At 41.8% G+C, this 27,852-nt stretch overlaps 2 protein-coding genes across 5 annotated transcripts in view; one reads left to right on the top strand and one right to left on the bottom strand.

The window, feature by feature from the left end:
• The window catches only part of CCNK (cyclin K), a 28,700-nt gene extending 18,492 nt beyond the window's left edge, over positions 1-10,208 (bottom strand). The window contains exons 1-6 of the mRNA XM_075065675.1: positions 9,989-10,208; positions 6,661-6,918; positions 5,752-5,833; positions 4,859-4,990; positions 3,400-3,505; positions 2,232-2,289 (exon numbers count right to left, since the gene is read on the bottom strand). Of these exons, the coding sequence (XP_074921776.1) occupies positions 2,232-2,289; positions 3,400-3,505; positions 4,859-4,990; positions 5,752-5,833; positions 6,661-6,857 (575 nt within the window). The 5' untranslated portion in view covers positions 6,858-6,918; positions 9,989-10,208. The remainder of the gene's footprint in view (positions 1-2,231; positions 2,290-3,399; positions 3,506-4,858; positions 4,991-5,751; positions 5,834-6,660; positions 6,919-9,988) is intronic.
• Positions 10,209-10,279: 71 nt separating this feature from the next.
• The window catches only part of SETD3 (SET domain containing 3, actin N3(tau)-histidine methyltransferase), a 72,490-nt gene continuing 54,917 nt past the window's right edge, over positions 10,280-27,852 (top strand). The window contains exons 1-2 of one of the 4 annotated variants that reach the window (XM_032775278.2): positions 10,571-10,638; positions 13,624-13,736. The gene's annotated coding sequence lies outside the window, so the exon portion shown is untranslated. Of the gene's footprint in view, positions 10,372-10,475; positions 10,639-13,623; positions 13,737-27,852 lie in introns of those variants that run through there. The other 3 variants (XM_032775279.1, XM_032775277.2, XM_032775280.2) reach the window with 3 other exon arrangements.

Here is a 27,852-nt window from a genome sequence, read left to right as displayed (position 1 = left end):
CTGGCCTCCACAACACCCTCTGGGCAAGGAGTTCCAGAGGTCGACAGTGCATTGCGTGAAAAAATACTGTCTTGTGTTTGTTTTAATCCTGTTACCTATTAATTTCATTTGGTGGCCCCTAGTTCTTGTTTATGAGAAACGATAAATTAATACTTCCTTATTTACTTCTCTATACCACTCATGATTTTATAGACCTCTATCATATCCTCCCTTAGTTACCTCTTTTCCAAGCTGAAAAAGTCCCAGTCTTATTTAATTGCCTCACGGAGCCATTCTATACGCCTAATCATTTTGTTGCCCTTTTCTGAACCTTTTCCAATTCCAATATATCTTTTTGAGATGGGGCGACCACATCTGCACACAGTATTCAAGGTGTGGGATACCATGGATTTATATAGAGGCAATATGATATTTTTCTTATTATCTATCCCTTTCTTAATGATTGCCAACATTGTTTGTTTTTTTGACTGCTGCTGCACATTGAGTGGATGATTTCAGATAACTATCTACAATGACACCAAGATCTCTTTCTTGAGTGGTAACAGCTACTTTAGACCCCATCATTGTGTATGTACAGTTGGGATTGTTTTCCAATGTGCATTACTTTGCATTTATCAACATTAAATTTCATCTGCCATTTTGTTGCCCAGTCACTCAGTTTTTTGAAATCCTTTTGCAGCTCTTCGCAGTCTGCTTTAAAAAACTTTCCAAGAGTAAACTGGATTAGAATTTCCTTTTTTAATGTTGCTTCTACATCCATGGCACTTAGGTCTATGTTTATATTACAGCTAACACAGGATGCCTCCCCCTCTGCTCTGAAACCCTTTAATGGATGTTGCATAGCATCATTTTTCACAAGGTCCCATGGGATAAGTCTCACCAATCAGTGTGCACTAAGCATAGTGCAGGGTCTTAAGGGCTAAGTGAAAATCTTAACCAAAGTAGACGTAGTTTAAATCCACACTGATGACAGTATGGAACAAAGCTGCATAAGTCCAGTAGTTTTTCCAAAGGCATTTTTCTGAATTCCAAGTATAGTGCTGTCTCAACAACACTATCAATTTTTCTGAATTTACAAGAAAAAAAAGTTTCTCAACTGCCATCCTGCATATTCAACCAGGAATCTGAAAGTCAAGCTAGATTCTTTCCTTCCTATGTATCCCCATCTGTAATAAAGATGATGCAAGCCAGATGGTACAGTCACACTTGTGCCAGACACCTTTCTTCAACTTATGTCACCACTATCACCCACATAAACCAATTATCTCCATTTAGGTTGTATAGGTGTTCAAGACTGAGAATTTGGACCTAAATTCTAATCTTGCATACCTAAAATTAAGCACCAGAGTAAAAGTGACCTATTTTCAGAAGTGCTGGGCACCCACAAGTCTGACTCAAATCAATGGGAATCATAGGTGCTTAGTGCTTTTGAACAATCAAGACCACTTTTTTCTGGATGTCTAAAGTTAAGCACTCTAGTTAGAAATCTGAGAGTAATTACAAGTTGTATTGACGCATCAAGATATAACCTAGCTCGTTCTCTCTCATGTGTTGGTTCTACAGTGCTAACAGAAGCGTAGTACACTAAGTTTATTTAAGCATCTGAGGTATGCAGAAATGACAATACATCTATTAAGAAGGTGCTATTTTTCACATAATCATCTTTCTTAGTTAAATTCAGTTGAGTTACAGCTGGTTACAATGTAAAATCAAATATTTTGCCAATTTTTTCCCAAGTGTTGTCTGATGAGAAAGACAAACACCACTTATATCTGAACCTATTATTGCACTATGAAGAATATAAAATATGTTGCACAAAGACTATATTTCTGGGACTGACTTCTACCCAGGCCAAGACATTGGTTCACACCTCTCTTCCAATATGTATTGAAGGCTCTGGGATTTGGCTATGCCCTTTCTGGCCTCACTGTATGGATTGGAAGCAAGGACTGACCATATTCCCTGATCTGGGCTTTCTTCTAAGTTTCCTAATCTAAATTTTATCCTGGAATAAGAAGAATCCTTTCAGGTAAAAACTGTGGCGTGAGGGCAGAAGGCGCATGGCCAAACCTGTGATCCATGGACAAACATGAACTGTCTTTGGAATGCGCTCGAAGAGATACAGCCTAAATGTGCATGACTGTGGAAAGAGGTCAGGGTCTGGAATAAACTAAGTGGTGGTAACTTAGCTGAAATATGTAAATGTCTGGAAACTTTTTTTTTTTTTTTACCTGTCATTTACAAATGTCCATGCCATTTGAACCAGTTTTTGAATTTTGTTTTTATCCCCTGAAAGAGAGAAACAAAAAAGTTTACTAAACTAAAAAGCTCAGAAAATTTAGTTTCATAAACTACTATAAATGAAAAGACTTCTTTAGAAAAATGGGATCTTTGTAATATTCTTTTTGGATAAATGAGCTGAAACAGATCTGTTATGGATGCAAACCTGTTGACACTCTAACCTCATGTTTTCATATGCTCAAAGTCCCCCAAAACATTTGCCTTTTGCACTGAATTTTGAAAAATGATAGGGGGACCTAGAATTGGTTTGTAAGCTGGAACAAATTAAATTATTTTTTTTAAGTGAGGGAACAGATTTTTGGGGAGACTTTAAGGCAGTTTAAGTTAAATAGTTATTGTTTGGAGAATGAACATGTAGCAGGAAAAGAACTTTTCACCTGGGCCTGTAGGCCTAGACAGGAAAGCATCAAGTAAGTTTCCAAGTTATACCAGGCCAGGAAAGGAAACCCTTAAGCCACTTGATTCAAACGATTTATACATAAGACTGTGAGTCTATCATGGAGGTCATGGATTCCATGACTTTCCATGACCTACGTGACTTCTGCAGCACCTGGTGTTGGTTCAGGGCTGAGGTTCCTGGCCAATGGGAGCTGCGGCAGCCAGCGTTTGCGCCCCTCCACTGCCTAGGAGCTGCAGAAAAACAGAGCCGGGTAGGGAGCCCCTGCCAGCGCCCCCCATCCACCCAGGCCAACTCTCCCAACACCCTGCCCAAGTTTTAGTCACAGGTATTTTTAGTACAAGTCATGGACAGGTCACAGGCCGTGACCTGTCCATGACTTTTACTAAAAATATCGGTGACTAAAACGTAGCCTTATTTATACACAACAGTCATACACTGAAAAAAGTGACATGATCTCTTTAACATCTTAAAAGATTGGTTTGAGCAGAGGACTGGAAGCCAAGAATACCTAATTCTACTAGTTCTGACTCTATGGGCTTGGAAATCAGAAGCTCTGTCCCAGTTTCCTTCTGGGAAATATGGTTAGTATTTCTCTCAGATGGTTGGTGAGTAGATTAAAGTTTCTAAAGTAGTACAAATCAAGTGTGCTATTTAAGATCTGTTGAATATTGTTCAGCAATGCAACTCTTTATATTTACCTTTGAGTTGTTTGGCATACTTGAGAAGAAACTGGTATGGATGTTCCACTTGTAAATCAAACTTTATTGTTTGCAGTAAGATTCTCTCCAGGACCATCACTTCCTCCTAGACAATATGACAAAGTAACCACAAAATATATACTTCCCTCTTTTATTCATGAAGATTTGATGCTCATTTGAAATGTGACCTTATTTCCAGTTGAATTTGTTTACCTTCAGCTTCCAGACACTGGATATTATTATGCGTTTGTCTGCTAGGTTATCTTTCCCCGTGCAGGTATTTACAAGACTGTGATCAAGTCACCTCCTAGCTTTCTCTTCAGTTATTCCCTACCATTGATAGTCCTTATCTTTCAGAGGCTGAATTGCCTACCTTAAATGTTAGCATTCTGAGATTTAGCTGCCCAATATGAGTTATTACTGAACCTAATTATGCTTGAATCTATTAGTTTCTTTTAAATATTCTTAACCTTTAGGGTTATTTACCAAGTGTTTACTTCAATGAATGAAACAACTGAATCCATACTCTCACCTCCAATCTCCCACCTCATTACCTAAAATCTCTAAAATGGATTAAAACTCCATTTTTGGGTGAGCTGTTCTACATTTGGGATGGCAGATCACAAGAGACACACTTGAGCTAAGTTTCTGAAAAGTGAATAGGGGTTTTGGGTGTCTCAGTTGTGGCATATCCATCTTGATGCTTTAAAGAGGCCTGCTTTTCAGAAAGTGTTAAACACCCATCCTATGGAAAACTGAGCCCCTCTAAGGTGCCTCAAGATAGGTACCTCAAAACTGCAGCATCCAAAATCACAAGTCACTTTGAAAAATCTTTGGCCGTTGATGGTGACAGCTGAGTATCAAACAAGAAAACTGAAGCTATCACAGCAAATGCAATGGCAAAGCTAACTGCTAAATAAACTACGAAAGATAAGCAGCCTTACTCAGAAAAGTAACATCAACAACAGCACACAGTGAGATTTAAAAAACTAAGATCTTCCATAATCTTTTGAAGGTATGGCATCTAATTAAAAATAAGTCATATTTGTCTAAAAAAATGTGTATATACTATAGTTACAAATTAAGATCTACAACTGAAAGAAACTAGTGGCAAATTTTTTTTCCCCAGTTCGTTTACTTTATGAATTTGACAATATTTTCTATAGCCAATTTCACAGTTTATAATCAATCAGTTTCTCTTTTGCTGAAAACACCTTATAAGCAACAGGAAAGCTGAAACACACTTAAGTAAGTTAGACTATATACGTGGTAATATGCCAGAAAAATTTTAGGTTTATTTATCTAACTTGAAGAATAAAATTGACAGTGCCCTTTCAAATGAGAATCCAACTTTTTATTTTTTTTTCGCGACAAAGACAAATAAAGCCTGGAAATACGCTAAATACGGAAAAACGCTAAGTTAAGGAAAAGAATCATAAGCATGAGTAAATTATTTTACCTTTGGGTCATCACCAAACTGTCCAAATTGTACATCATTTAGTAAGCTACGAGCTGTTTTGATTATATCTTTACATTTTTTTGGCGTTTCTTCAACTTTTCCTGCCAGGAAGAGACAGCAGGCTCCAGTCACCTACCAAAGAAAATTTTGTAAGAATGTCTACATTTACAATGCCGCATCTATATATTAAAAAAGAATTGTGTTTTAAGTGTCAGTTTCAACAACCAGGTTATGAGAAGCTGTTTCTCAGAGAACAGTCAATAGAATTAGAAGCTCAGGCAATGATTATATGCATAATTTAGCTTTTCCTATTTCCAAGTAAATATAACCTTTTGAACGACGGTCTATTAAGTAGCATTTTAGTTTATTTAAAGAAATACAACCAGAGGTTTTTGTCTTGGCATACAGAGCATTGCCTCACAAGGGGGTTTAAAAACGTAATGATACACGTAATTTGTCTTTTCTTTGACTACTTAGCCTCTGCTGCAAATCAAGTTGTTACACTTTCAATTACATTAACATAACAAAATTGTAACAGCAAGACAACACATTTTAATTTCATGGAAAATATGAGAACTGTGTAATACTTTAAAGCATGTCTTGTTTCTACATTAAATCATAAATCAATCACATGTAATTAAAATACTCCAAATTATCCTTTTTATGACATACTTCTGCAACTCTGGAAAGCACAATATTAAAAGAAAGCTTAAACATTTAAAGAAACGATATGTATAAACTATAACCATGGCAAGATATTTCAGGGGATTATTCATAAACATGAGGCTTTAGTTAAGAAATGAGGCCATCAGCCTTTCTTAATTGCCATCACTTTAAATATTGCATACTTAATTCCATAGTTCCTTTAAGAAGTCAATGCTGTAAATACTTACATATCTTGGGAACTGTTTGAAGGAATGAAACATATAAAATCGATGAAAATAAATTATTCCAGTTGCCAAAGTGTCATAGTGTCTGCACTATACAATAAGGATTTAAACAGTATAAATCAAGTTCAAAACACAAGACACATCAGAGGAAGCCAAATCAGAGAAAAAGCCTGTTTTGAACAAATAAGCTGACTGATTCTCTCATATCTCATATTCATTTTTAAAGTTTTATAAGCAAGTGCGATGTTTTACCCAAAAAATCCCACAAAAAACACAAGGTCCCTGCCCTGAGCATTTTTCAATCTAATTCAGGTGCAGCAGATATCTAAAACAGTGTAAAAGGGATGGCTACAGAGTCAAGGTAAAGTTCACCTTGGTACAGAGCTAAGATTTTTAATGAGGAAGTGAAGGAGAAAAGGGATTACTGGTATACAGAAGTGGAAGTATATTCCAAGTATAAGGAATGGCAAGAAGAGAAGAAGCTGGGAGCAGAAGAAAAAGACGGAATAATTAGGAGAGAATATACAGAGGGACAAAATGCACAAGAAAAGATGTAAATTCAAAAACATGCCCAAACAGAGCCTTGAAGGGAAAGACTAGGAGCTTTTAATTTCGAAAATCACCACACAACTGACAGGCCACCTTTCCTCCTTATGTTGTCACTTCATTAGTTAAGATAGTTCATTTGTTACAGAAACTAGGATTCAATTAACAGAAGAAAATGTTCAAGTAGAAAAACATTAAACATCAAAGATGGTTAATTTAAAAAGCTTAGTGATGTTTTTGAAATAAGACTACACTGTACAAATTAATGACACAAATGCACAAGGACCACTCTTGGTATATTTTTTCTGGACTTTGTAATTCATAATGCTACAATCGTACCCTGAAAATATCAGCTCAAAAGGATACAGTCCCAGACGTGTTCCTACATCAAATATGAATCTGGCTCCTTCTCGGCGGTATCGTGCCTCAGTAGCTGGATCAAGTCCTTCTAATTGTGATGGTGTATGTGCCAGATCTTTTTTATCCCAGTACCAACATGGTTTTGTGTGGTCCAGGTTTGCCAAATTTACAGAAGGGCTGGAATTTTCTTTATTCTCCTTCATTTAATGAAGTAGAATTGTTCCTGCTTGATAAGTTTTCAGACAATGGGTTTTCAGACAGCAGCTTCAAAATAAAAATAAAATAAAAAATCAGGTAAAACTGCAACAGACCAATATTTTTCATCCTGAGATAAGTGATATTTTTGCTACACATACGTACACTATACATGTCACAAGGTAGAATGGAAAGATGACCTAAAAGAAGGGAAACAGTTGTGTATTTTTTGCTTATTAATGATGCATAAAAAAGGCTTGAAATTTTTTTTCGAAAAGATATTTCACTTGTGAAAAAATCAGGTTTCATCTACACTGGTTTCCCCTAGTCACATGTGGAAAACTAAGAGAATGATGTAAATGCCAAAGTAGGGAAACTTGGACAAATAAGTGACTACAAATCTCTTATTATACATCTCTACCCTGATATAACGCGGTCCTCGGGAGACAAAAAATCTCACCGCGTTATAGATGAGACTGTTGTTATACCAAATTTGCTTTGGCTCCCCCCGATCCTTGTTCCCTGACCGTCCCCTCCAAAAACCCCCGTCCCTAATCACCCCCAGGACACCACCCCCTGTCCCCTGACTGCTCTGACCACTATCCACCCCCCGACAGGCACTCACTGGCAGCAGTGGGAAGCAGAGCAGCCCGGTCTCAGCCCGGTCCACTCTACCACCTCCCAGCCTTTTGTCTCCCTCTCTTTCTCCATGGACACTTTCAAATGACAGGCCCCATGTTTGCACTGTTCTTGGGATGGAATCCCAGATTCATCCCTCTATTAGACAGTCTCCAGGCAACAACACCCCAGTCACTAACTGTGATTACTCCGCAGACCCAACTTTGGGAGCTATTTATCTATCCAAAAGAATGTTATCAAAACTATTTATCTATCTATAGGAATGCAGCAAATCAGAGAAAAGTGTTAGAACAACAACAGGCCAGCATGCATAATGGTCTTACTTAATACTAAGTTAGGCTTAGCTTGACCTGCCACTTCTCAGTCTCAGGGAATCAGTGAGCACATCCCCAGCCTGTGTCTGCCATCCCTAAACTTTGGTGAGTCTCTTTTTAAAACCAGGTGAGCCCCTTTGCTCTGCTTCACCTAATATTCATACAAACAACAGATTTTCACATTTTTCATAGTTGGCTTCTAGGCCCTAAATGGTTTAGGAACTACCTGCTTGAAAAACCATTTCTCCCCCATGGCACAGCAACACATTGGATGGACATAAACAGGAGCCCTGCTGGTATAAATGAACTGGGGTCTGCACCAAGGCATGCCCTTCTTTGAAATCTTCACTTCACTTCCACACAGATGCTCCCCGACTTATGCAAGCATTCTGTTCCGGAATGTCTTGCGTAACTCAAATTTTGCATAAGTTGGAAACGTATCTCCATTACGAAAAAATAAATAAATAAATACATACCTAATTCTAGTTTACAGAACTTTTTCTGTAAATTTAGATTTGCATAAGTCGGGACTTGTGTAACCCAGGGAGTGTCTGTATGTGGAATTCCACATCACCGCCATATTGGTGTACATAACAAAATTCATGTGGTGGGCACGGGGCTGAGGTGCTCAGAGTGTAGGAGGTGGCTCAGGAGCGGAGCCGAGGATTGGAATGCAGGGAGGTGAGGACTCTGGCTGCGCTCTGGGCTGGGGCCGAGGATGAGGAGCTCAGGGCCAGGGCAGTGGGTTGGGGGTGCGGGTTCTGGGGTGCGGCCAAGGATGAGGGGTTTGGTGTGCAGGCTCCCCCGAGGCTACGGCGGGGAGAGAGGACTCTCCCCAGCTCTTTCTCCCAGTAGCAGCACCTGGACTGGGGTGTGGAGGGGGTGTGGGAGGAGGAGTAGAGGCATCTCCCCCTGCTGCAGCCCAGAGCGCCTGCAGGGCACTTAACAGGCTGCTCTCACATAGAATGCTCTGGGGCTCCACACCAAGCCCCTCCACATTTTGATCCTACTGAGCTTGGCCTACCTGCCCATACTTGGTGCAGAGAGGCAGGACCCCAAAGTGTTTCTGGGGCAGGCCCAGCCCTTGTGCTGTGTCAGGGTCAGGTGCAGCCTCACTGTCATGTTGCAGATGGGGGGAGCTGCAAGGTGATTGCCTACCGCTGTGCAGCCAGTTGCCTGTGCTCCCCACTACTATGCTGGAGCCTCCACATTTATTGACAAAATAAAATTTGCAGAACTCTAAAATATTGTGTTCAGCATTTTTCATTTTTTGGTGCAGAATTCCCTCAGGAGTAAAACTCTCAATCCTTTGTTTCAAGATGTTTCCCACCAAAACCAAGACAGACAAAATTTGGTACACTCAACATTTTAATAATATTAAACTAAGTTTTCTTTTTAAAATTGTCTTTATACTTCACAAAAGGCACCATGAACTCATTCCTACCCTCCTTAATACAGCGCCTTCAAACATAAAGCAGTTTATACAATGAAACTGCTCTTAGAAAATCTCCTGCCTCATAGCCAGCAAAGAATATCGATTTAATCCAATGTACAGTCTTGACTGTCCTTTTCCTACTTGTGACACAAATAGTACAACCGAACCGAAAAGCAGTGTTATGTTCTTTATGACACCAGGCTCCCTCAAACAGGAGAATTCAGGCAGACGCCGAACTAAGTAAGAGAAACAACGCACAAGACCGACTAGCACAGTAGCCGTGTTTGCACGCGTATTTCCACACAGTCCCTCCCCAACTCCACTGTCTTCCACACCCCATGTCTGTTAGTCTATAAAGTGCCACAGGATTCTTTTCTGCTTTTGCAGATCCAGACTAACACGGCTACCCCTCTGATACTATTCCACACCCCAGGCTCTCAACCACGCCGACTCAGCCCCCTGCCTGCGCCCACCCCGCCGCCCCAATCTCCCGCTGCCTCAGGGCCACCGACTACAGCCACAACCCCGCCATTTTTTGGCCAAGATCTCAGTTTGCGCCTCACTCCATACCCAACCGCCTGGCCACAGCATCGCCCGCCACTATCACAGCCACTTCTCCTCAGCACCCCGGCCCTCGCTCCAGACCCAGGAGCCCCCTCCCCGCGGCACTCCAGTCCCCATTCACCCAGCCCCGAGCCCCTCGTCATCGCCAATACCATTCTGAGAGACCCCCCCCTGGAGAAACACTCACGTATCGAGCACGCGAGGGTCCCACAACGCAGCGCGCCCACTAACGACAACGAGACCTCGGGTCCCTGCGCGGCGCCATCTTGGGACTCGGACCAAGTCGTTCTCATACGTCACTGCGTCAGCGTCGCGAGGGCACGGCGCCCACGTTCCCACCACCCAATGAGAATCATAGCCATAGCTCTAACTTCCACCCTCTCCGTCAGACGCTGAGTAGAACAGGTTTGTGCGCATCCTACCGCGATAGTGTCGAGGAAGACCAATCAGGTAGCAGAATCGAGACGCTTGCGGGCCACTTCAACCAATAGGAATCGAAAGTGGTAGGGTGAATTCTCACCAACCGGGAGTGGCCTGGCCCCCTGTCCCTGTTTCCGCTACTCCCAGTGGGTGAGCAACAGGGGCGGTGGCGAGGGGGCGGCCTATGGGATTCGTTGGCTGTGGCAGAGCTGGGGGCGGGCTCGCTGTGTGGGTGCGGGTCAGCCAATGGCGGCCGCGGGGTGGCATCAGTGGGCGGCCCCGGCGTTGGGAGTGTGGGGCTCGGGTTAGCTTGGCCGCCACCTCCCCCCTTCCCCGGGCAGCGGACGGTGTCCGGTGAGAAACGTGGGCGACTCCGCGCTGTTTCCAAGAGGAGGAGCCGTCGCGGTCTCGCGGGAGGTAGGGACCAAGCGGCCCCTCCGTCCTCGTTTTCTTTTGGGTGGCAGCCCCCCGCCCCCACCCACCCACCCCTTGGCTGGGCATGGGGCGCTACCCCCTCACATCACCTGTCCCGCGCAGGGGCCAGCCTCCCCGGGGAGCAGCTCTCTCTCCTCCTTCCCCGGACACATCCGCTCAGCGCCCTGGCCTCGCCTCCCCCCCCCACCGCCCCCCAGCGCCACTCTGAGCTCACTACACCCCGTGACTCTCCCTCTCTCAACTGCCGCCCTCATCTCTCCTAGGGGTGCCTTGACCTCACCCCACCCTCAGTGTCACCTTCCCTCCGGTGCGGGAGCGTCTTCGCCTGCCCGTTTCCTCTGCTGGGAGCACCCGTCCTCGTGCGCTGATCGCTGAAAACCTGCTTCCTGCACCCGCCGTCTTGGTGGGACAGGCTGTCGTCCTTCCCATCCGCCCCGCCTTCCTCCTCTCGTCTGTTCCTCTCGCGCACCCACTCGCAGCTCCCCCTTCTCATCCCTCTCCTGCTCTCACCCCGATTCCTTCTGCGGGTGCTGCGACTCTCCGGCCGCGGACCCACCACTCCACCTTGCTCCTCTTATGGGAATCACTACACTGCTCTGTCCCCCATTTTGCCTTTTCTCTTCTGTTGCCCACTCACTGTCTTTCTGGAAGGAGACAACACTGACCGATATGGGCAACACTTCATGACATGTGCTGCCGCTCTCCCCTTGCTGCTTGTCTGTTTCCCACTCCCAGTGTGGTCTTAGGGAAGGAGAGAAAAACATTACATCCCAAGCCCACATGCTACTCACTGCCTTGTATCTATGTGTGGGTGTTCTGCTTTAATACCCATTCGTAGTCTCTGGAGATATGAAATTTTCTTCACTTTTATGAAAACTGGAGGCAATTAAATCCACATACTCTCATTCATCTTCCTTCTCTTGCTCCTCCCTCCAAAAAAGTGATAGCAAGGGTGAAGAGTGAAAGTAAACAAATTGCTTAACTTTACTTCTCCATGAAGTTATTCCTCCTTTTTTGATCATAGAGTTCACATTTTAAAAAAATGGTTAAATCAGCTCCCCCTTCCTCTTTGCTTTCCATACTTCTCCCACACCTTGACTTCTCTGGTTCCTGGTTAATAGGCAACAGGAGGCTGCTGAGATTCACTGATCAATAATTTAACATTGGTGTCTACCATTTTAAGGACTTTTTTGTTCTCTCTTCTCCCATCCACTTTGTGGCTTTTTATTTTATTTTATTTCATTTTTTGTAAAAGAATTAAGCCCAACAACGGAAAGACGCTGAATGATTTAAGCAAAATATCTTTTAAATTGATTGATCTGCTAGGGTATTAGTTCTCCATGAGTCTGTATGTTGCAACCTTCCCAAATCAGTACTGAAGCTGCTGCTGAAACTGATGCCAGGTGAAGCTGTTTCTATGACTTCCTTTCCTGCTCAAAGAGAATTGGTTTAGACTAAAGTATCACTTGAAAAAAATATAAAGATGAATTCATACTGCTGTTCTCTTTCACAATAAAATGGTTGGCTCTAATCTCCCCAAATGTGTCATTTTACTTGTGAAATAAACACATCTCTTCTCTTTTTCTCCTCCCAAGTCTGTGATGTTCAGTCCATGTTTCAGACTGATGGCTAAACTTAGGCTTCAGTAGCTGGCAAAGAGGGGAAAAGCCTGTGTTCTCAAGGAAGGGGAAAGGACTTTTTTTTCCTTATTAAGATGACCTAATGGAGAAATGTACTGTGTTTTCAGAGGAACAGTCTTGTCAATAAATAGTAGAATACTTACTTTTTATTGTACTATACATTGAGTATCTTGTACTCTTTAATTTGTTTTTGAAAACAACGTAGTATAAAGAAGCTACTCTAGGTATATGGATGAATGTGATGTTTCAGATATTATCCATATGTCTGGCTCCTAATTAAAACTAGACAGCCACTCAGTAAACTACAAATACACAGATAATATGCCTTCAGGGGCAAAAAGGGTGTGTTTTATCAATCATGTTAACTCAGTCAGGTTAATTTAATATGACAACTTCAGACATGCTAGTCTGCATTTTAACAGGCCTTTTCAATTGTGTTAATTGGATTGAGCTAACACAATTGAAAAACATACCCTTTTGCCTGTCAAAGCAAGGCCAGAGATAGTTTTAGGATTTCAGCCAAAATGTAAGCACATAGAATCAAAATACTCGCATGTCCAAGTAAAGGTGGACTGAGCTACAGACTGGATGCAGAGCTGAATTTCCCAAAGTTCTCTTTACTCGCAAATATTGTATTTATATTAACAATAACAAAATGTAAAGACACTGTCTATCCATGTATATGAGATGCATGCATCTTTATTAGCAGTATTGTTCTGTGTTTGTATAGTACAAGAACATGTGATTAGAATTAGGAAGATTTCTCTACCAGATCCATAGTGCAGATTGCACTGAATTGTACATTTAAAGCAGGTTTTAAATCAATTAATCAAATGTTAAACTTTACCCAGATGCTTATGTAGACTTGTCCTGCTGTTGTTAAAAAAACTATGTCAATCTATGCTCACAAGGGGCCAAATTAAGGTTGCACATGGAATGTTCATTTTTGGATATAATACACTACAGTATGATTGTGTCACATGTACATTCATAGATGTTTAAACTATTTTATCAAGATGTGTTTTTACTCTAATCTAGTTGAAGTTTGAATTAAAGTTATATATGTGAATGCGTTTTGGATGAATTAGATGTATCTATTGTGGGTGGTTGTATTTTGGAAGTGAAAGGGAGTTGTGCATATAAGGTGCATTTAGCATAATGGCATGTAGGATCTGTATACTACAACACTGTCATGGCCAATGATGGGAGACAACATGATCCAGTGGATTGGGTTTTCGAGTGAGAGTCAGAGACCTGGGCTCTGTAGCCAACTGTACCACTGACCTGCTGCATGAGCTTGGGTATATCACTTCATTTCATTTTACAGGTGGAGAAACTGAGGCAGAGAGAGGCTAATGACACCTATCCTTATTTATAAATGATGAGAGAAGAAAGTGTGGTGACCTGGGTAGGCTAAGCTAACTGTTAGGAGAGGCAGAGGCAAACTAAGACAAAAGGAATAACTTTACATTTTTAGAACTTTATAAGGGAAAACTTCAACATTGTATCAGGAGTGTAATACTATAGAACATTACCAAAGATTATTTATAATAATAAACTATAGGTTACCAACTCATTAACCTTTGTGAACTTGTACACACTTTGCAGTTAGTACCAAATATATTGTTCTTCACAAGAACAAAAGAAATTACAATATACTGTATCACTTCAGAGCACAATCAACGTTTCCTATCCTTGGCTATAAGTCTAACTCCACTCTTGCTGTCCTGTTTTTTGCTTCTCTTCATCTGGAAGTGCTTCTTAGATTCTGTGTTCTTGTGCTATACCTCTTTCATGGAGTTTATCCACAAGCAGGGTTTTTTCACCTAGAGGCCCTCACTTGTCCATTTGGCACTTTTGAACAGTATTTTTTCAATAAATTTTCAGTCACTCTCTGTTCATACACTCTAAGTCAGTGGCGGGTGACCTACCGCTGTAAACAAACTGTCTGGCCATCCATCAGCATATTACCCTGATAGGCCACGTGCAGGCCGCTGGTTGCCCACCACATCTCTAGGTCCTTTGTTGATGGATTTTTTGTTTTTTGCTTCCAGGATCTGTTTGTATCTAACACAGCTTTTTAGTCAATTTCCTTTTTCACAAATTATATTTCTCTTCAGTTTTTTCCCTTGATATTTGCTCTCTGGTAAGCCTGTAGATTTTTATTTCCCTCTACTTCCCTTCTGTAACAGTATCTGCTCATGTACCCAGGTCTGGTTTTTTTCCACCCACTTGTCCAGATGTAAAACCTTTAGTATTTTCCTTTTTTCCTCCTTCTCTGTTCCGAGTCCCCTACTTGTTGTCTCCTGTTCTTCTATTCTATCATCTTACCCCCTATCCAGGCTCCAGTTCATGAGCTAGCTCAACTTCTCGATTCTTCTCCTTCTCTAACAGCTTTTTCCAACTGCTCCTTCGAGTGGATTCTGAACCCCCTCCCTAGCTTGAGCTGCCGTCTCATGGGCACTCATTCTCACCCTCCAGGACAGCATTCTGTGCAGCTGCATTGCAACTGGAGCAGGTGCTATGCCAGGGTGCGGGTTACTACAAAAGCAGTACATGAGAGCTAAGTTGTTATGTATGAAATAGTGGTTTATGTGTCTTCTGAAGTGATTGTGTTGACAAGAAATGCATTTTGAGAAACCTTAACTCTTGGGTAACGAATGTTTTTTGTGTGGGACTCTTCAGAAGGGAGCAGTTCAGGAAGTGAGATATGAAGTGACAAAAGCAATATCACGGGGTGATGAGGGTTAGTGGTTTTGAATGGCTTTTTCATAAGGAGTAATATTTTCACTGGCTTAGGTGAACAGTTGTCACCTTCAGTGAGAGGTGGGGAAGGATATTGTCTGTCAGGAGACAAGGCTTGAAAGTCCACCTGCTTATTTGTAACAAACAACTGATGTTTCCCTGGCAAGTGGAAAACAGCTTAAAAACACTACTACTCTCCCCCCAAAAAGAACTTGTGCATCAATTTAGAAAAAAAAGTTACTTTCTCTAATACAATGTCTTCCTGAGTGGCATCTGAGGATAGCACCTAGTAGAAAATCCCAGTATTGTGGGAATCAAGGGGTGTTGCTGGGTATTTCTTTGGACGTGGCTGGATCTCCCCACTCTCCAATGTTTCGAATAGTCTTCTGGCTTAAAGGGTCTGGTAAACTTCTCAGGCATTGATCAAGAGATGCTGGATTTGCCAGTATTTCTATCCCATCAATAAATATAGTCAGACTTCATTAATCTTACAATGTCAGACTTCTTGATTAGTAATAGTACTTTTTACTTTCTGAGGGTAGACTCATAGATAATTTGTACGTGGCAAGTCAGTATTGTCAAGACACCATTCTGTTTGATTTCAATTAGTTTATGCTAAGAAGTACTAATCAAATCCCTTTTGAGGCCCATTTATTGGAAACTGTAATTGTGGTGCTGAGACAGGATTATTCTCTCAACTTGGTAAAACCCAGGTAGAAAATTGTGAATTGTCCTTTGTCAGCAGGTGTTGAATTTGTGTCTCAGTACATATGTAGACCACCTCTCTGTGTGGCTGATGTATTATCATTTTTTAAAATGCATTTGATTCTAGTAACTTCATTTGATGTTGATTTCTGAAGGCTGGTTACTTCTGAGGGCTTGTTTACACATGCAGTGCATCTGGTGAAGATGCTCTGTGCTGATGAGAGAGCTCTTGTCAGCATAAGAAAGCCACCTCCATGAGAGGCAAAGGAAAGTGTTCAAAGTTAGATGATGTCCAAATTTAGTGTTGCTCATGCAACCTTAATTTGACTCCCTGGGTTGAGTTCCAGATTTTAATGAGGATTTGCTCTAGTTATAGATCCTTCTGACTCTGTAATCACTACATGTCTTCATCCCTGTCTACTTTTTTCCACTTCCTCCTTTCCAGCTCTTGCCCTTTTCCCCTCTGCTCCTGTGCAGCCCCGACACATCTCTACTCTTCCTCTGCTCTAATCCAGCCCACACCCTGACTTCTGCCCCCCACTCCTCCTCTGTTTCTGTCCAACCCACCTACCCCAGCTGCTGCTTGCCTCCATTTCTCAACTCTCTGGTACTGTTCTTTCTCCTCTCTACTGCACTCCATGCTATGGTTTCTGCAACTTCTGCACCTTCCCTCCTCCCTCCCAATCCATCTGCATTCCTGTCAGGAACACCTTCCTTCTGCTTCTTGCATCAGCAAAAGGGGCATCGAGAGCAGAGGAGAGTCAGTCTTGCTACTCTCAGTTCCAGTGTCCTGCTTCAGAGTGGAATCTGGCAGTCATCAGGTGCAGGGAAAATCCTTCTCAGCCCCTCTAGCCTTGGCCTGGAGCAGGGGTCTCAAACTCAAATGACCACGAGGGCCACATGAGGACTAGTACATTGGCCCGAGGGCTGCATTACTGACACCTCGGCCCTGCCCCCACTCCACCCTTCCATGAGGCCCTGCCCCCATTCCAACCCCTTCCCTGAAATCCCCACCCCAACTCCGCCCCTTTCCTACCCCCAGGGGGTGCAGGAGGGGTGTGAGGTGTGGCAGGAGCTCAGGGCAGGGAGTTGGGATGTAGGGTGCAGGAGGAGTGAGGGGTGTGGCAGGGGATCCGGATGCAGGAGAGGTGCGGCGTGGGGCTCAGGGCAGTGGGTTGGGGTGTGGGGTGCAGGAGGGGTGTGGCAAGGGGGCAGGGGATTGGGGTACAGGAGGGGTGTGGAACAGGTCAGGGCAGGGGATCGGGGTGCAGGAGGGGTGCAGCAGGGTGCTCTGGGCAGTGGGTCGGGGTGTAGGGTGCAGGAAGGATGCAGCAGGAGGTCAGGGCAGGGGATTGGGATGCGGCCAGGGGCTCAGGGCAGGGAGTTCGACTGCAGGAGAGGTTTGGGGGGTGGGCTCTGGCCCAGCGCACACCAGGGGCAGGACAGGCTCCCACATCGCTCTGGGAAGTGGTTGGAATGTGGGAGAGGAGAGGTGCAGGGGTGTGTGTGTTGCTATTGGTTCAGGCACCACCCCAAGTGTCTCCCATTGGCCGGGAACGGGGAACTGTGGCCAGTGGGAGCTGCTGGGGGCGGTACCTGAAGCAATGTCAGCACATACCCCTGTGCCTCTTCTCCCCCAGGTTCTGTCTGCTTCCGAGGAGCTCACGGGCTGCAGAAAATAACCTGGCAGGCCGCCCGCGGGCCATGTGTTTGAGACCCCTGGGCTGGAGCATACTCAGTACATACAATCCTGGGAGAATTTAGCTGTCAAACTCCAATAAGTCACCGCTGATCATATGCAAATTGAGACATTTCAGATCTCATAATGTGACCAAGTTTGGGCAAATTATCATGGGAAAGGCAAAAGGCACATCCCTGACACCACAATGCCAAATTTCAAGTCCTTGCTCCAAAGCATGGAAGTGCTAGTTTCTCAATGAAATTACTTAAGAATTTTTTAAAAACATCTTCTTTTCCCCCAGTTTTGTTCTCTGAAACAGTTGAATGGTTTCAGCTCAAACTTTGTGGAAAAATTTAGCCTGGGGCAGACTCATGACATAGGAAACTGAGCCTTAATGGTTAAAATTTGATAGTTATAAACAACTTAAAACAGAGTTTTATAATGGTGCTGGACAGCCTTAACCAAAGTGTCATTATCTCCACCAGTTATAATATTTCCTGATGTTATTCTTACATCCTGATTTACTTGGACCTGAAAATAATTAATCAGTTGAGACTGACAAATTCATTTCGGAACGCTATTCATTTGTATCCTCTATATATCATTGGCATTATTTTCAGCTTCTCTTGACTGGTAAGTCTAATATGTTTGGGCTAAAATTGGCAGAATTTGGAAGAATGTAGTTCAGAGTTCAAGAGACAAAACTTGGTATTCTAAAAAGTATTTGCAATTGGATTTTACTCTGCTACTTTTTGTATTAGTTTAAAAAGTACTGACCAAAGAAATGGACAGTAGAGAGAACATCACTGTAATAAGAGGCAAGGAATATATTTTCTTTGCTTTATAAATTTACTTCTGAATTATAATATTCTGGCTTAGAATGGCAAATTAAACACCAAAATAGAACACCATTTAAAAAAAAGCATTTTTAAACTCTTTTCTTTATATTTAAGTTAGAAGGGTGATTCTGAGGTCAAAGCCATATTTAGACTTTACTTTTTCTATTTTAGTCTTTCTGTGTAAAATTCTGGTCCTATTCTTCCATGTGAGGAGGTACAAATTTAGGATATGATATACAGTGGTCGAGTTATGCAGCTCCCAACAGAGGTAAATCAATATGTACCTTTATTCCTTTCTAAGCAGTTAGTGGAAATACTTGTATCTTCCATTTTTTCTTTTTATAATTTCAAAAATTCTTTAATCCATGCTTCATAACAAAACCTGCAAATCTCTTTTATATCCAGATTGTAATCCTAGATCACCTTGAGGGATTTTCAGTGGTTTGAGCATTGGCCTGCTAAACCCAGGGTTGTGAGTTCAATCTTTGAGGGGGCCATTTGGAGATTTAGTTGGGGATTGGTCCTGCTTTGAGCAAGGGGTTGGACTAGATGATCTCCTGAGGTCCCTTCCAACCCTAATAATAACCTATGATTTTATGATCAATAGGTCCATCAGCCCTCATGGAGAGAGCACCAATCACAGCACATCATTTGTGGTATTCTAGCCAGTTCTTCAGCCACCCACTGGCCATGCTGTCATTGTCACTGTACACCTGATCAGCGTAAGGCACTGCAGCCCAGAACCCCTGAGCAATCCACCAGCCTCAGCCTCCCAAGTAGCTGGGATTACAGGCACCATGCCACTGTGGCCGACATAACCCCTACATATTAGGGCAAATGTAACTTCAGTATGTTCAGTTTTGTTGGTGTTGGAGTAAGCAGTCAAAAAGAAGGCTTTAACTCAGGAAATACCACTTTCCATAGTTGAGGTAAATGAGGGCTACATTTTCATAAAATATTAGCATCTCCTTTTTTCATATATAGCTAAATGTTAAAAATATGAAGAAAGAAATTTTTACATTTAAACTGCCGTTCATTTGTTTAATTGTTTTAAATGAGGATGATATAACGTAACAATTAGAATAGCAGATTTTAGGAAATATTGGAGTATATAGCAAGCCATTTATAGAGTCACTTTGAGAGGTGGTTGGATTCTGGAGTAATATGACAATTTGAGGTCTCTGCGACCAAAGCAGATCAGGCATGTTGCTTTCTAATGTTGAGAAAATGGGTTAGTTACCTCTGATTGCCACCTATTAGATAGGAATTAAAGCTAACCTTGGATGAGTTAACCCCCTTGTCCTTGCAGGCAGGAAGTAAGTACTACCGCTGTGGTTGACCAAAGATGAGGCCATTATGCAGATGACAGCCTTCAAATTAAGAGATTGGCTCAAGCTGTACTCAGATGCTTTGAAATGATGAAGTGGCACTGGAAAAAAGATGATGATAATAAAAATTCTTTAGCCTTGAGTCCTCCTGATTGGGACACTGTCGGATTTCTTAAGCTTTCTTTTACTACCTAAGACTTGAGAATTACTTCACTTGCATTATACTTAGGAGAAGTAGCGACTTCTGAAAGGATGAAAAGAAATTTCACTTACTGGCTGACATATGGAAGTTTTTCTGATGATTGACACAAGAATGTACTGTAATTCTTACCAAAGCCCAAAAGTCCTCTATAAATTTGCATGAATTATTTCTTGTATTATATTATGCTAAGTATGTGGCCTTTACTGACTTTATTTTTTGCTGTGATAAGCAGAGTAGTTTGTTGAAAGCTAACCTGGGGGTTTCTAAGAACATCTCAACTATCCATTGTATTCAGAAGTGTTTCTAGTTCTGCATGACCTAATAATTAGGACCTACCAAATTCACAGGCCATTTTGGTCAGTTTCACAGGCATGGGATTTTAAAAATTGTAAATTTGATGATTTCACCTATTTAAATCTGAAATTTCATAGTGTTATAATTGTAGGGGTCCTGACCTAAAAAAGAAGTTGTGGAACGGTTGCAAAGTTATGCGGGGGAGGGAGGGGTTGCAGTACTGGTACCCTTACTTCTGCGCTACTGCTGCTGGCTGCTGCTGCCTTCAGAGCTGGGCAGCCGGAAAGCGGCAGCTGCTGGCTGGGAGCCCAGTTCTGAAGGCAGAGTCACCGCCAACAGCAGCACGGAAGTAAGGATGGCATGACATGGTATGGTATTGCCACCCTTCAATTTAAGATGAAGCAATAACTTGTATTTGGATCACTAGGTGGGAGGTAACATCTTAAACAAAGTTACATCTTAAAACAAAGTTAACACTTAGCTCATCATTAATAAGGCTCCGCGTTGGTCAAGAAAGTCACGGATTCTGTGACTTTCCATGACTTCTGCAGTGGCCAGTGCACCTGGCCCAGGGACTGCCTGCGTCTTGCCCTTGCCCTCCAGCAGCAGGAGTTTGGGTGTAAGAGGGGGATTCAGAGCAGGGGATTGGGGGTCCTTACTGGAAGGGCAACAGCCACTGAAGAACCGGGGCTTAGGGCGAAGCGGAGGCAGCATGTGGAGCCGGGAGGTGGGGTCCCCGCTTCCTAGGAGCCAGGTAGGGAGCTGTCCCCAGCCCCACCATCACCCCACTCCTGGGCCGCAAACCACTCCCCCCCTCCCCCAGCACCCGCGGCACTCCCCCGGGCACGTGCTCCCCGCATCCGAGGACCCGTAACACCCCTGGGCCGTGACTCCTCCTTCCCCCCCCTAAGGGCCCATGGCACTGCCCCCAGGCCTCAACCCGCTCCCTAGCACCTGCAGTGCCCCTCCAGGCCACCCTTCTGAGCCGCTCCCCTCCCCCCCTCCCAAGTTTAAGTCAGGGGTATATAGTAAAAGTCATGGACATGGTGAGCTTCAAAGCTGGGATGAGCCCACTGCATTTCTGTAAAGGCCTATGGAACTGGGGAAGAGCATGTTTACCCTGAGATAGACTGAGTCCCCTACCTTTCCACTGGCAGGGACAGATGTGAGATGCCAGCATGGTAGCTCAGAATAATTGACTGGAAAGGAGCAGCCTGGCAGGCAGTGGTAAAGCTCTTCACCCACTTTCTCCTTGTATCCTAACTAAGGATGAACAGAAAGATGTTGAGTTAAAAACAACCGGCACAAGAATGTCTCTTGTCAGGCCCCATAGCCATCAAGTCACCTGAGGACATTTCACTTAGGAGTTCTAATAAGCTATAGACTTACAGTATGGCTATACTTGCAAGTGCACAGTGCTGCTGCAGGAGCGCTCCCGTGGCAGCGCTTTGAAGTGTGAGTGTGGTCGCAGTACCAGCGCTGGGGGAGAGGTCTCCCAGCACTGCACGTACTCCACCTCCCCACGGGGATTAGCTTATAGTGCTGGGAGCCGTGCTTCCAGCGCTGCGGCACTGTGTACACTGGTGCTTTACAGTGTTGTATCTTGCTGCGCTAAGGGGGGTGTTTTTTCACACCCCTGAGCGAGAAAGTTGCAGCGCTGTAAAGCGCCAGTGTAGCCAAGGCCTTATTTTGAAGGCTTTTTTGGTACTCTATGAATTGGAGAGAGACATTTCCAGTTAAATTAGATGAAACATGTTTCCCATTCTTCCAGCACGAAGCATACGAGCAATGTGTTCCCAAACAATCTAAATGTATTTTACAGCGGAATTGATTGAAGCTCAAGGAAGTCATGTGATGTCCTTGTGCCTCAGTCACCAGCCCAGCTGTAAAATTAGGTAAAAGCACAGGACCTTTTTGAAAAACAGATGCTGTATCTTACTTGAGGTTTCCTGGCTAAATTATCAAAACTAAAACATCTAAAAGTTTTATTCTTGACGCACTGTGAGAGTAGTTTGAAAAAATTGAAACAAATGCACAGACTGGTAAAAATCATTCACGACTGCGGCAAATTATTTTGCAGCGTATAACTGAAGTAGCAGCCTGAAGTGTGCTGTGCAGGCTTCTGTCATTGAATAAATGGTGTTACCACCAAGTCTGCTTAAAACCTGTTGCTGGGGAAAGGGAAAGAGACTGATACTTTGGGAAAAACTTACAATCGTGGGCATAGCTTTTTGCTATCTTCTTAAACAGCCTATTCCGTCTGCTGATGAAAACATCAGAGGAAAATGATTTCCTCACTTGGGTTATAGTGTACTTTAAGAGTAAGGGTAGCTGGTGTATTAGAATAGTTCAGGAGCTGGCAACCTTTCAGAAGTGGTGTGCCGAGTCTTCATTTATTCACTCGAATTTAAGGTTTCGCGTGCCAGTAATACATTTTAACGTTTACATGTTACAGGAACTATATTGTCTATGAACTGGTCACAGCAGCACTGAGTAAAACTGTAGTATGGACTTATGTGGCATTGTCACAATATTTTTCTTCCTCAAAGTATGTACTATAGAGAAGTATTTTACACTGGTATCGTTGTCATTGGCAAATCACAAAAGGGCATAACCTCCTTGCAGATTGAGCACCATCCGGGTAGATCTCAAGTTAAATGTTTGAGGTAAACTGAATATCCCATCAGCATGTCAACAGTGGTGGTCTTACTGCACGAACAAAGCTTTTGGTGACCACATGATTGCTCGGCATAAAAGTGGTATTCCTTGGTAAACACACTTTCAAATTTGTTGGTCTTCCATCCTAATAATGTCTGTACTAAGAGAGCCACCAAAAACAAACCAGACCTGATGGAGGTGGTTGAGTTCAGTTTAAAATATGCTCATTTCTAATCTTGTCGTGCCACTTAATGTGGAGCAGCTGACAAAGATGATGAGAATCAGAAACATCAATCCAGTGCTCTTTAGCCTTTCTCAGTGCCCATGTTTCACTGTTTTACAACAGAGTTGGTATATTTGTAGTTCTACAGATCCTCAGCTTTCTGGCAAGCTTGAAGTCATGCTGTACCACAGAGGCTGGTGAAAGGCCCAAAACATTCTTTACAAATGTCCAAATATTTTGAGCATTCTCCAGCAAAGTCTGTGGTGCTACCCAAGATTTTGACCTTTGCTATCTATTTGTTGTCCTATCTGGACAGGTTAATACTGAGCTTGTTGTAATTTGGACCTAGAGGCTGCTTGATGGTAATGGCTAGGGACTTAAGTTTATCTGGTGTAATAACCAGACCTAATGTGTGCTGTTTCTTGCCCAACTGATCCACCTATTAACTGCAGTGATTCACCAAACTGAGCAGTAGTAAGGGGATATTATTGACTGCTTTTATAAAACACTAAAATCTTGTATTTGTGTTCAGGAAATACATGGTTTCACCTCATGAGTCTGAAAGTGTTTAGGAAAATAGCTGTTTTGTGTTGGGATTGGGCAAGATGTAAATAATGAAGGGAGAAGCTTTTTGGGATCCAGGCATATATAATATGACATCTATTCAATATTACTCTAGAGATTCAAAATGTTTAGTGGAAAGCTAGACTGCATACTAATGTAAGGAACGCTCTTTGTGGTGCAGTTACCTCAGAGCTGTATCCTTCTGGATATGTTTCTGTTGAACCTTTAATACAGCATTTTTTCAGTTCCAGTTGGTATGTTAATATTAATAGTCATATATGTTCACAATCAACTATAATCTGTCCCATTGGTGTTAATATTCAGTACAAAGTAGTATTGTTTTGGTCACTTTTAGGAGTCTGTTTTACAGTAAAAACAGTTTTTCAGCAGTACATTTTTTCTTAATTTTTGTTTTTAAATAGTAAATAGACCAAGTGAAATTCTGAAAGAGGAGTTATAGTTTAACAATTTTGTTTGATGTTTGTAATCCATAAATAAATTATTAACTTTGTGACTGTTCTAGAGTCAAAGAGACTACTATTGTAAAAAGAGATTAAAAGGAGCATTGGCGAGTTAGTGATTTGTATGTAATTGAAGACTTTCAGCAGAAAGTTTTGTCTTTTGAAACCATGTTTCTGTATCGAGTATGACCAGTCTCACCTGCTTTAATCTCATCTTCTCATCTTGGAATTGAGTTAATTATGTTCCTCAGTTTTTAAAGGCTTTTTAAATGAGGATTGAGTTGTCTTATTTGTTCAGAAATATATTCTGTTTTTCCACAGTTAGAACACACAGGGCCACTCGGCACTAGGGAACGTGCAAGTCTCATCTACTTGGCTGTATTTTTGAAGCTTCTCCTGGTGCTACTCAAGCAATCAGTCAAACATCTTAAGTTCTGTAGGAGTACCTTCTCTAAACAGACATGTAGTGAGGGTTGGAGATACAGGGTTAGTGCTTGAATCGGGAAATGGCATTGCTGACAACCATAGGTTTCTCCTGTATGAGCAGGTTAAACTGTGATGGAAATAATAAATATTATCTGTTCATGCAAGTTTCACTTGTCTGTCATTAATCTTGGTATCTTTTTGCAGAAGTAATGATTGGTAACATGAGCATCTATAACAACTCCTTAAAAGTGACAAGGTGTGAACGTGTGGCTTCCAAGTAATACTACATCGGTGGTGCTTGCAAGTAAAAGTAGTGCTCGTTATAGACACACAAACTGATTTTCTTAAAAATTATAAATCTTTTCTCACCCCTCCCATTTATTGACACTTGCCTGTTTTTGGGTTCCTTCTTAGTCACAAACACTTGAACTTATTTTTTTTCCCCACAACAATATGAGGTAATATGATTTTGAAAAAAATAAATCAAAAATTTCTCATTTAAAGTGCTCAGAGCAATTTAACTCTACCATACTCCTACATAGGTATTGGAGAGCCCTTTCAGTTGCTGTAGGAACCTTAATTGTGCTAGTTGTGCCGTTGTCTACTCTCCATCAGTATGTCCCAGTGATTGAACTCTGTATAACAGTTAGTCTGTCCAGAAGTATTGTCTTGAAATGTCCATATTTTAGAGCTTGACGTGGAAGCATAGCACCATATTTCTATAGGTCTGTAATGTTATGACACAGAAAAGCTCTATAAAACCATATACTAGTGGACTTGTGGGTTGCTTACCTATTCTGTTTTTAGGCAGTTATTTTAAAAAATTGAAATTGCTACAAACTAAGTGCCTTTTAGGGAAAAATGTTTGGTGGTAAGTGTCTAATGTTCATTCTTTCAAAAGCTGTTAAAAATCAGTGGGGAGCATTTTATAACTCATTAAAGAAATGTTCTTTGTGTGTAATTAGGACAGAAATTCAGAGCCTGATGCAACAAAGCATCTCTTTGCCAGCAGTATTAGAGGGGGAAGATCAGTTAAACCCATCACTGCCTCTGTTTGTGCATGCTTCCTTTTGCCAAGCTAGCTGATACTCTCTATTTGGAAATGTGGCTGTGGCATGTAACCAAGCTTATTTGTCACTGTATCAGTGTATTCTTTTCTTTTTGCTGGACACTTTCATTAGTTTTGCACAGAATTATTTAGATAGAAAATGAGACTTTTTTTTAAAAAAAGAGAGAGAGAGAATTAGACGACAGCTATTGGTAGTCATTCAAATCTGTAGGCCCTAATCCAAATCTTATTTTAGTCTGATTTCAAACAACTTTTACGTTTCTGCCACATTTGTCACGTGTATTCTGCTAAGGCGCATGTCTTTTCTTATGGGCAAACCAGGGTCCTTTATTTAATTTTTCTTTGATAGAGTTTTGGATTTTATTAATCTTCAGTACACATTTTTCTCTTGTAATTCAGACTTTATTTTAAATCAGAATGGAAGGATCAGTTTTCTGTAGTTACATGTTTCCTGGGTGTTAGAACAATGCTAATGACTTTTTTTGATCAAAACCTAAATCTCTTATCACCTGTGAAATCTGAATTTAATTCTCATTATAAAAGTAGTTCCACAAATCAGCTAGACTTATTCTCTACTTCCTAATAAAGGACTGTGTTGTCTCTTATATGGCTTTCTTCAGCGTGACACTATCATTGCTGTCCCTCATTTGCGGGTAAACCATGTGACCGAGAAGGACTGTTGCTTAAATACACTGTTCTGTCGACATATGTAAGTGGATGACAATTCTGTTTTCCCCTACTAATTAGTCTTGGGCCTTTCTTATGGAGCAATATTTTGTTATCTAAATGAGACCTTTAGGAAGTTCTCTTCCTAGCAAATGCTAGCTGTACTGGTATGGTTTTGGAGAAGACTTCTACGCACTAATGTGTGTGGTGGCAACTCGGTAGAAATTCGTATTTTTGCTGAGCAGTGCACATGGTTGGTTTTGGGGTTTTTGCATTAGATGTAACAATGTTTAATAGATCTGAACAACTGATTCTGAGTTTCTTTTGTGTGAGGGGGTAGTAATGGCTTTCTGATTTGTGAACTGGATAAAAATGTATAGTTGTGATCAAAATGGAGAGTTTCATAAAAGGAAATGTTGTTTTATCACAATATCTCAAGATACCACAGTCCAGTGCTTGCTTTTCTGTTACATGAAGTGGGCTTGCTAGTTTAATTTTGCAGGCAAGATTTTGTTTCCAGACACACACATTCTGATGACAAAAAACAAGAGCCTGGACATGACAAATACATTTTCAAAGGAGAAAATGAAAACGTGGGTAGAATTTATATCATGACCATATATTGGTAACAATCTGCTATAAAAAGTGTAACCACTTGTACGAAAACACATTTATCAAGATTGTACAATCAGTCCAAAAACGTTGTTCACAGAATTTGTTGGTTCTTGTGATAGATTTATGGTGTGATGCTTCAGCACCACAATCTGAGATGGGTGCTGTGTTAGTCTTGACTTAGAGCTTTTTTGCTTTTTTGTGCATTTGGTTTGGGTTTGAATTTATAAAAACCTGCTTTAAAACAAATCTTTTCTCCTATTAAATTAATACTGTTGCTTTACTGTACCTTTTTTAATTTTCCTCTTGTTTTTTTCATCGCATTGAAGAACCTGGAGTCCATAATATATTTGGTAATGAATTATAGTTGAATAGTGCTTTAAATGCAGATAGATTCCAATTACTAACTATGTTCCATACTAATATAGCTTCACGGTGTATTTAATGTACTCTGAGAAGTTAAATTATCCTATGAATAAGCTGTGCGTGGTACCACTTTCATGTCTCTTTGTATGAAACTGCTGTAACTAGATTCATATAAATCCGCTCCTTATAACATGCACAAGATGTTCTCTACTCCACACTCATAACAAAACCTATAGCCAGCTGTGTGTTCAAAGCTGCTTTTCCTCTAGTTACAACTTTCAAAGCAGTTTAAGGTTTTTAATGTGATGAAGTTGCCCTTCTGGAACAAGTTTATCCATATTTAAAATAGTTTCCAGACAGCTGTCTGTCTACAATAGCCCAATTCGTCTCAAAAATCATGTTAAGAATTAATAGACCAATGGCTCCGTTATTGTGGTTGTAAAAACATGTTTTTCTTAATTGGCTTTATTGAGCCACAGATGGACAGCTCTGGCAAATGCACATGTAACCTATACCTGGAGGTGTGCTTTTCTCCTCTGGGGTATTGGTTCTGGGTTCACCTATGGGGGTGCCTGGTGCCTGCACCCAAAGAAACCCCCTTGGTGCAGAGAACACAGAGGGATTGTCCCTGGGGAAAATATTCAACACCCAATCTCATACAGAGGAGTGTCAGAGCACAATAAAATAGCTATTACAACTTCCAGAGTAATAAAACAG

This window comes from Chelonoidis abingdonii, chromosome 4, assembly GCF_003597395.2.
Source record: "Chelonoidis abingdonii isolate Lonesome George chromosome 4, CheloAbing_2.0, whole genome shotgun sequence".
Taxonomy (NCBI): domain Eukaryota; kingdom Metazoa; phylum Chordata; order Testudines; family Testudinidae; genus Chelonoidis; species Chelonoidis abingdonii.
This window is presented reverse-complemented; position numbering and strand designations above follow the sequence as displayed.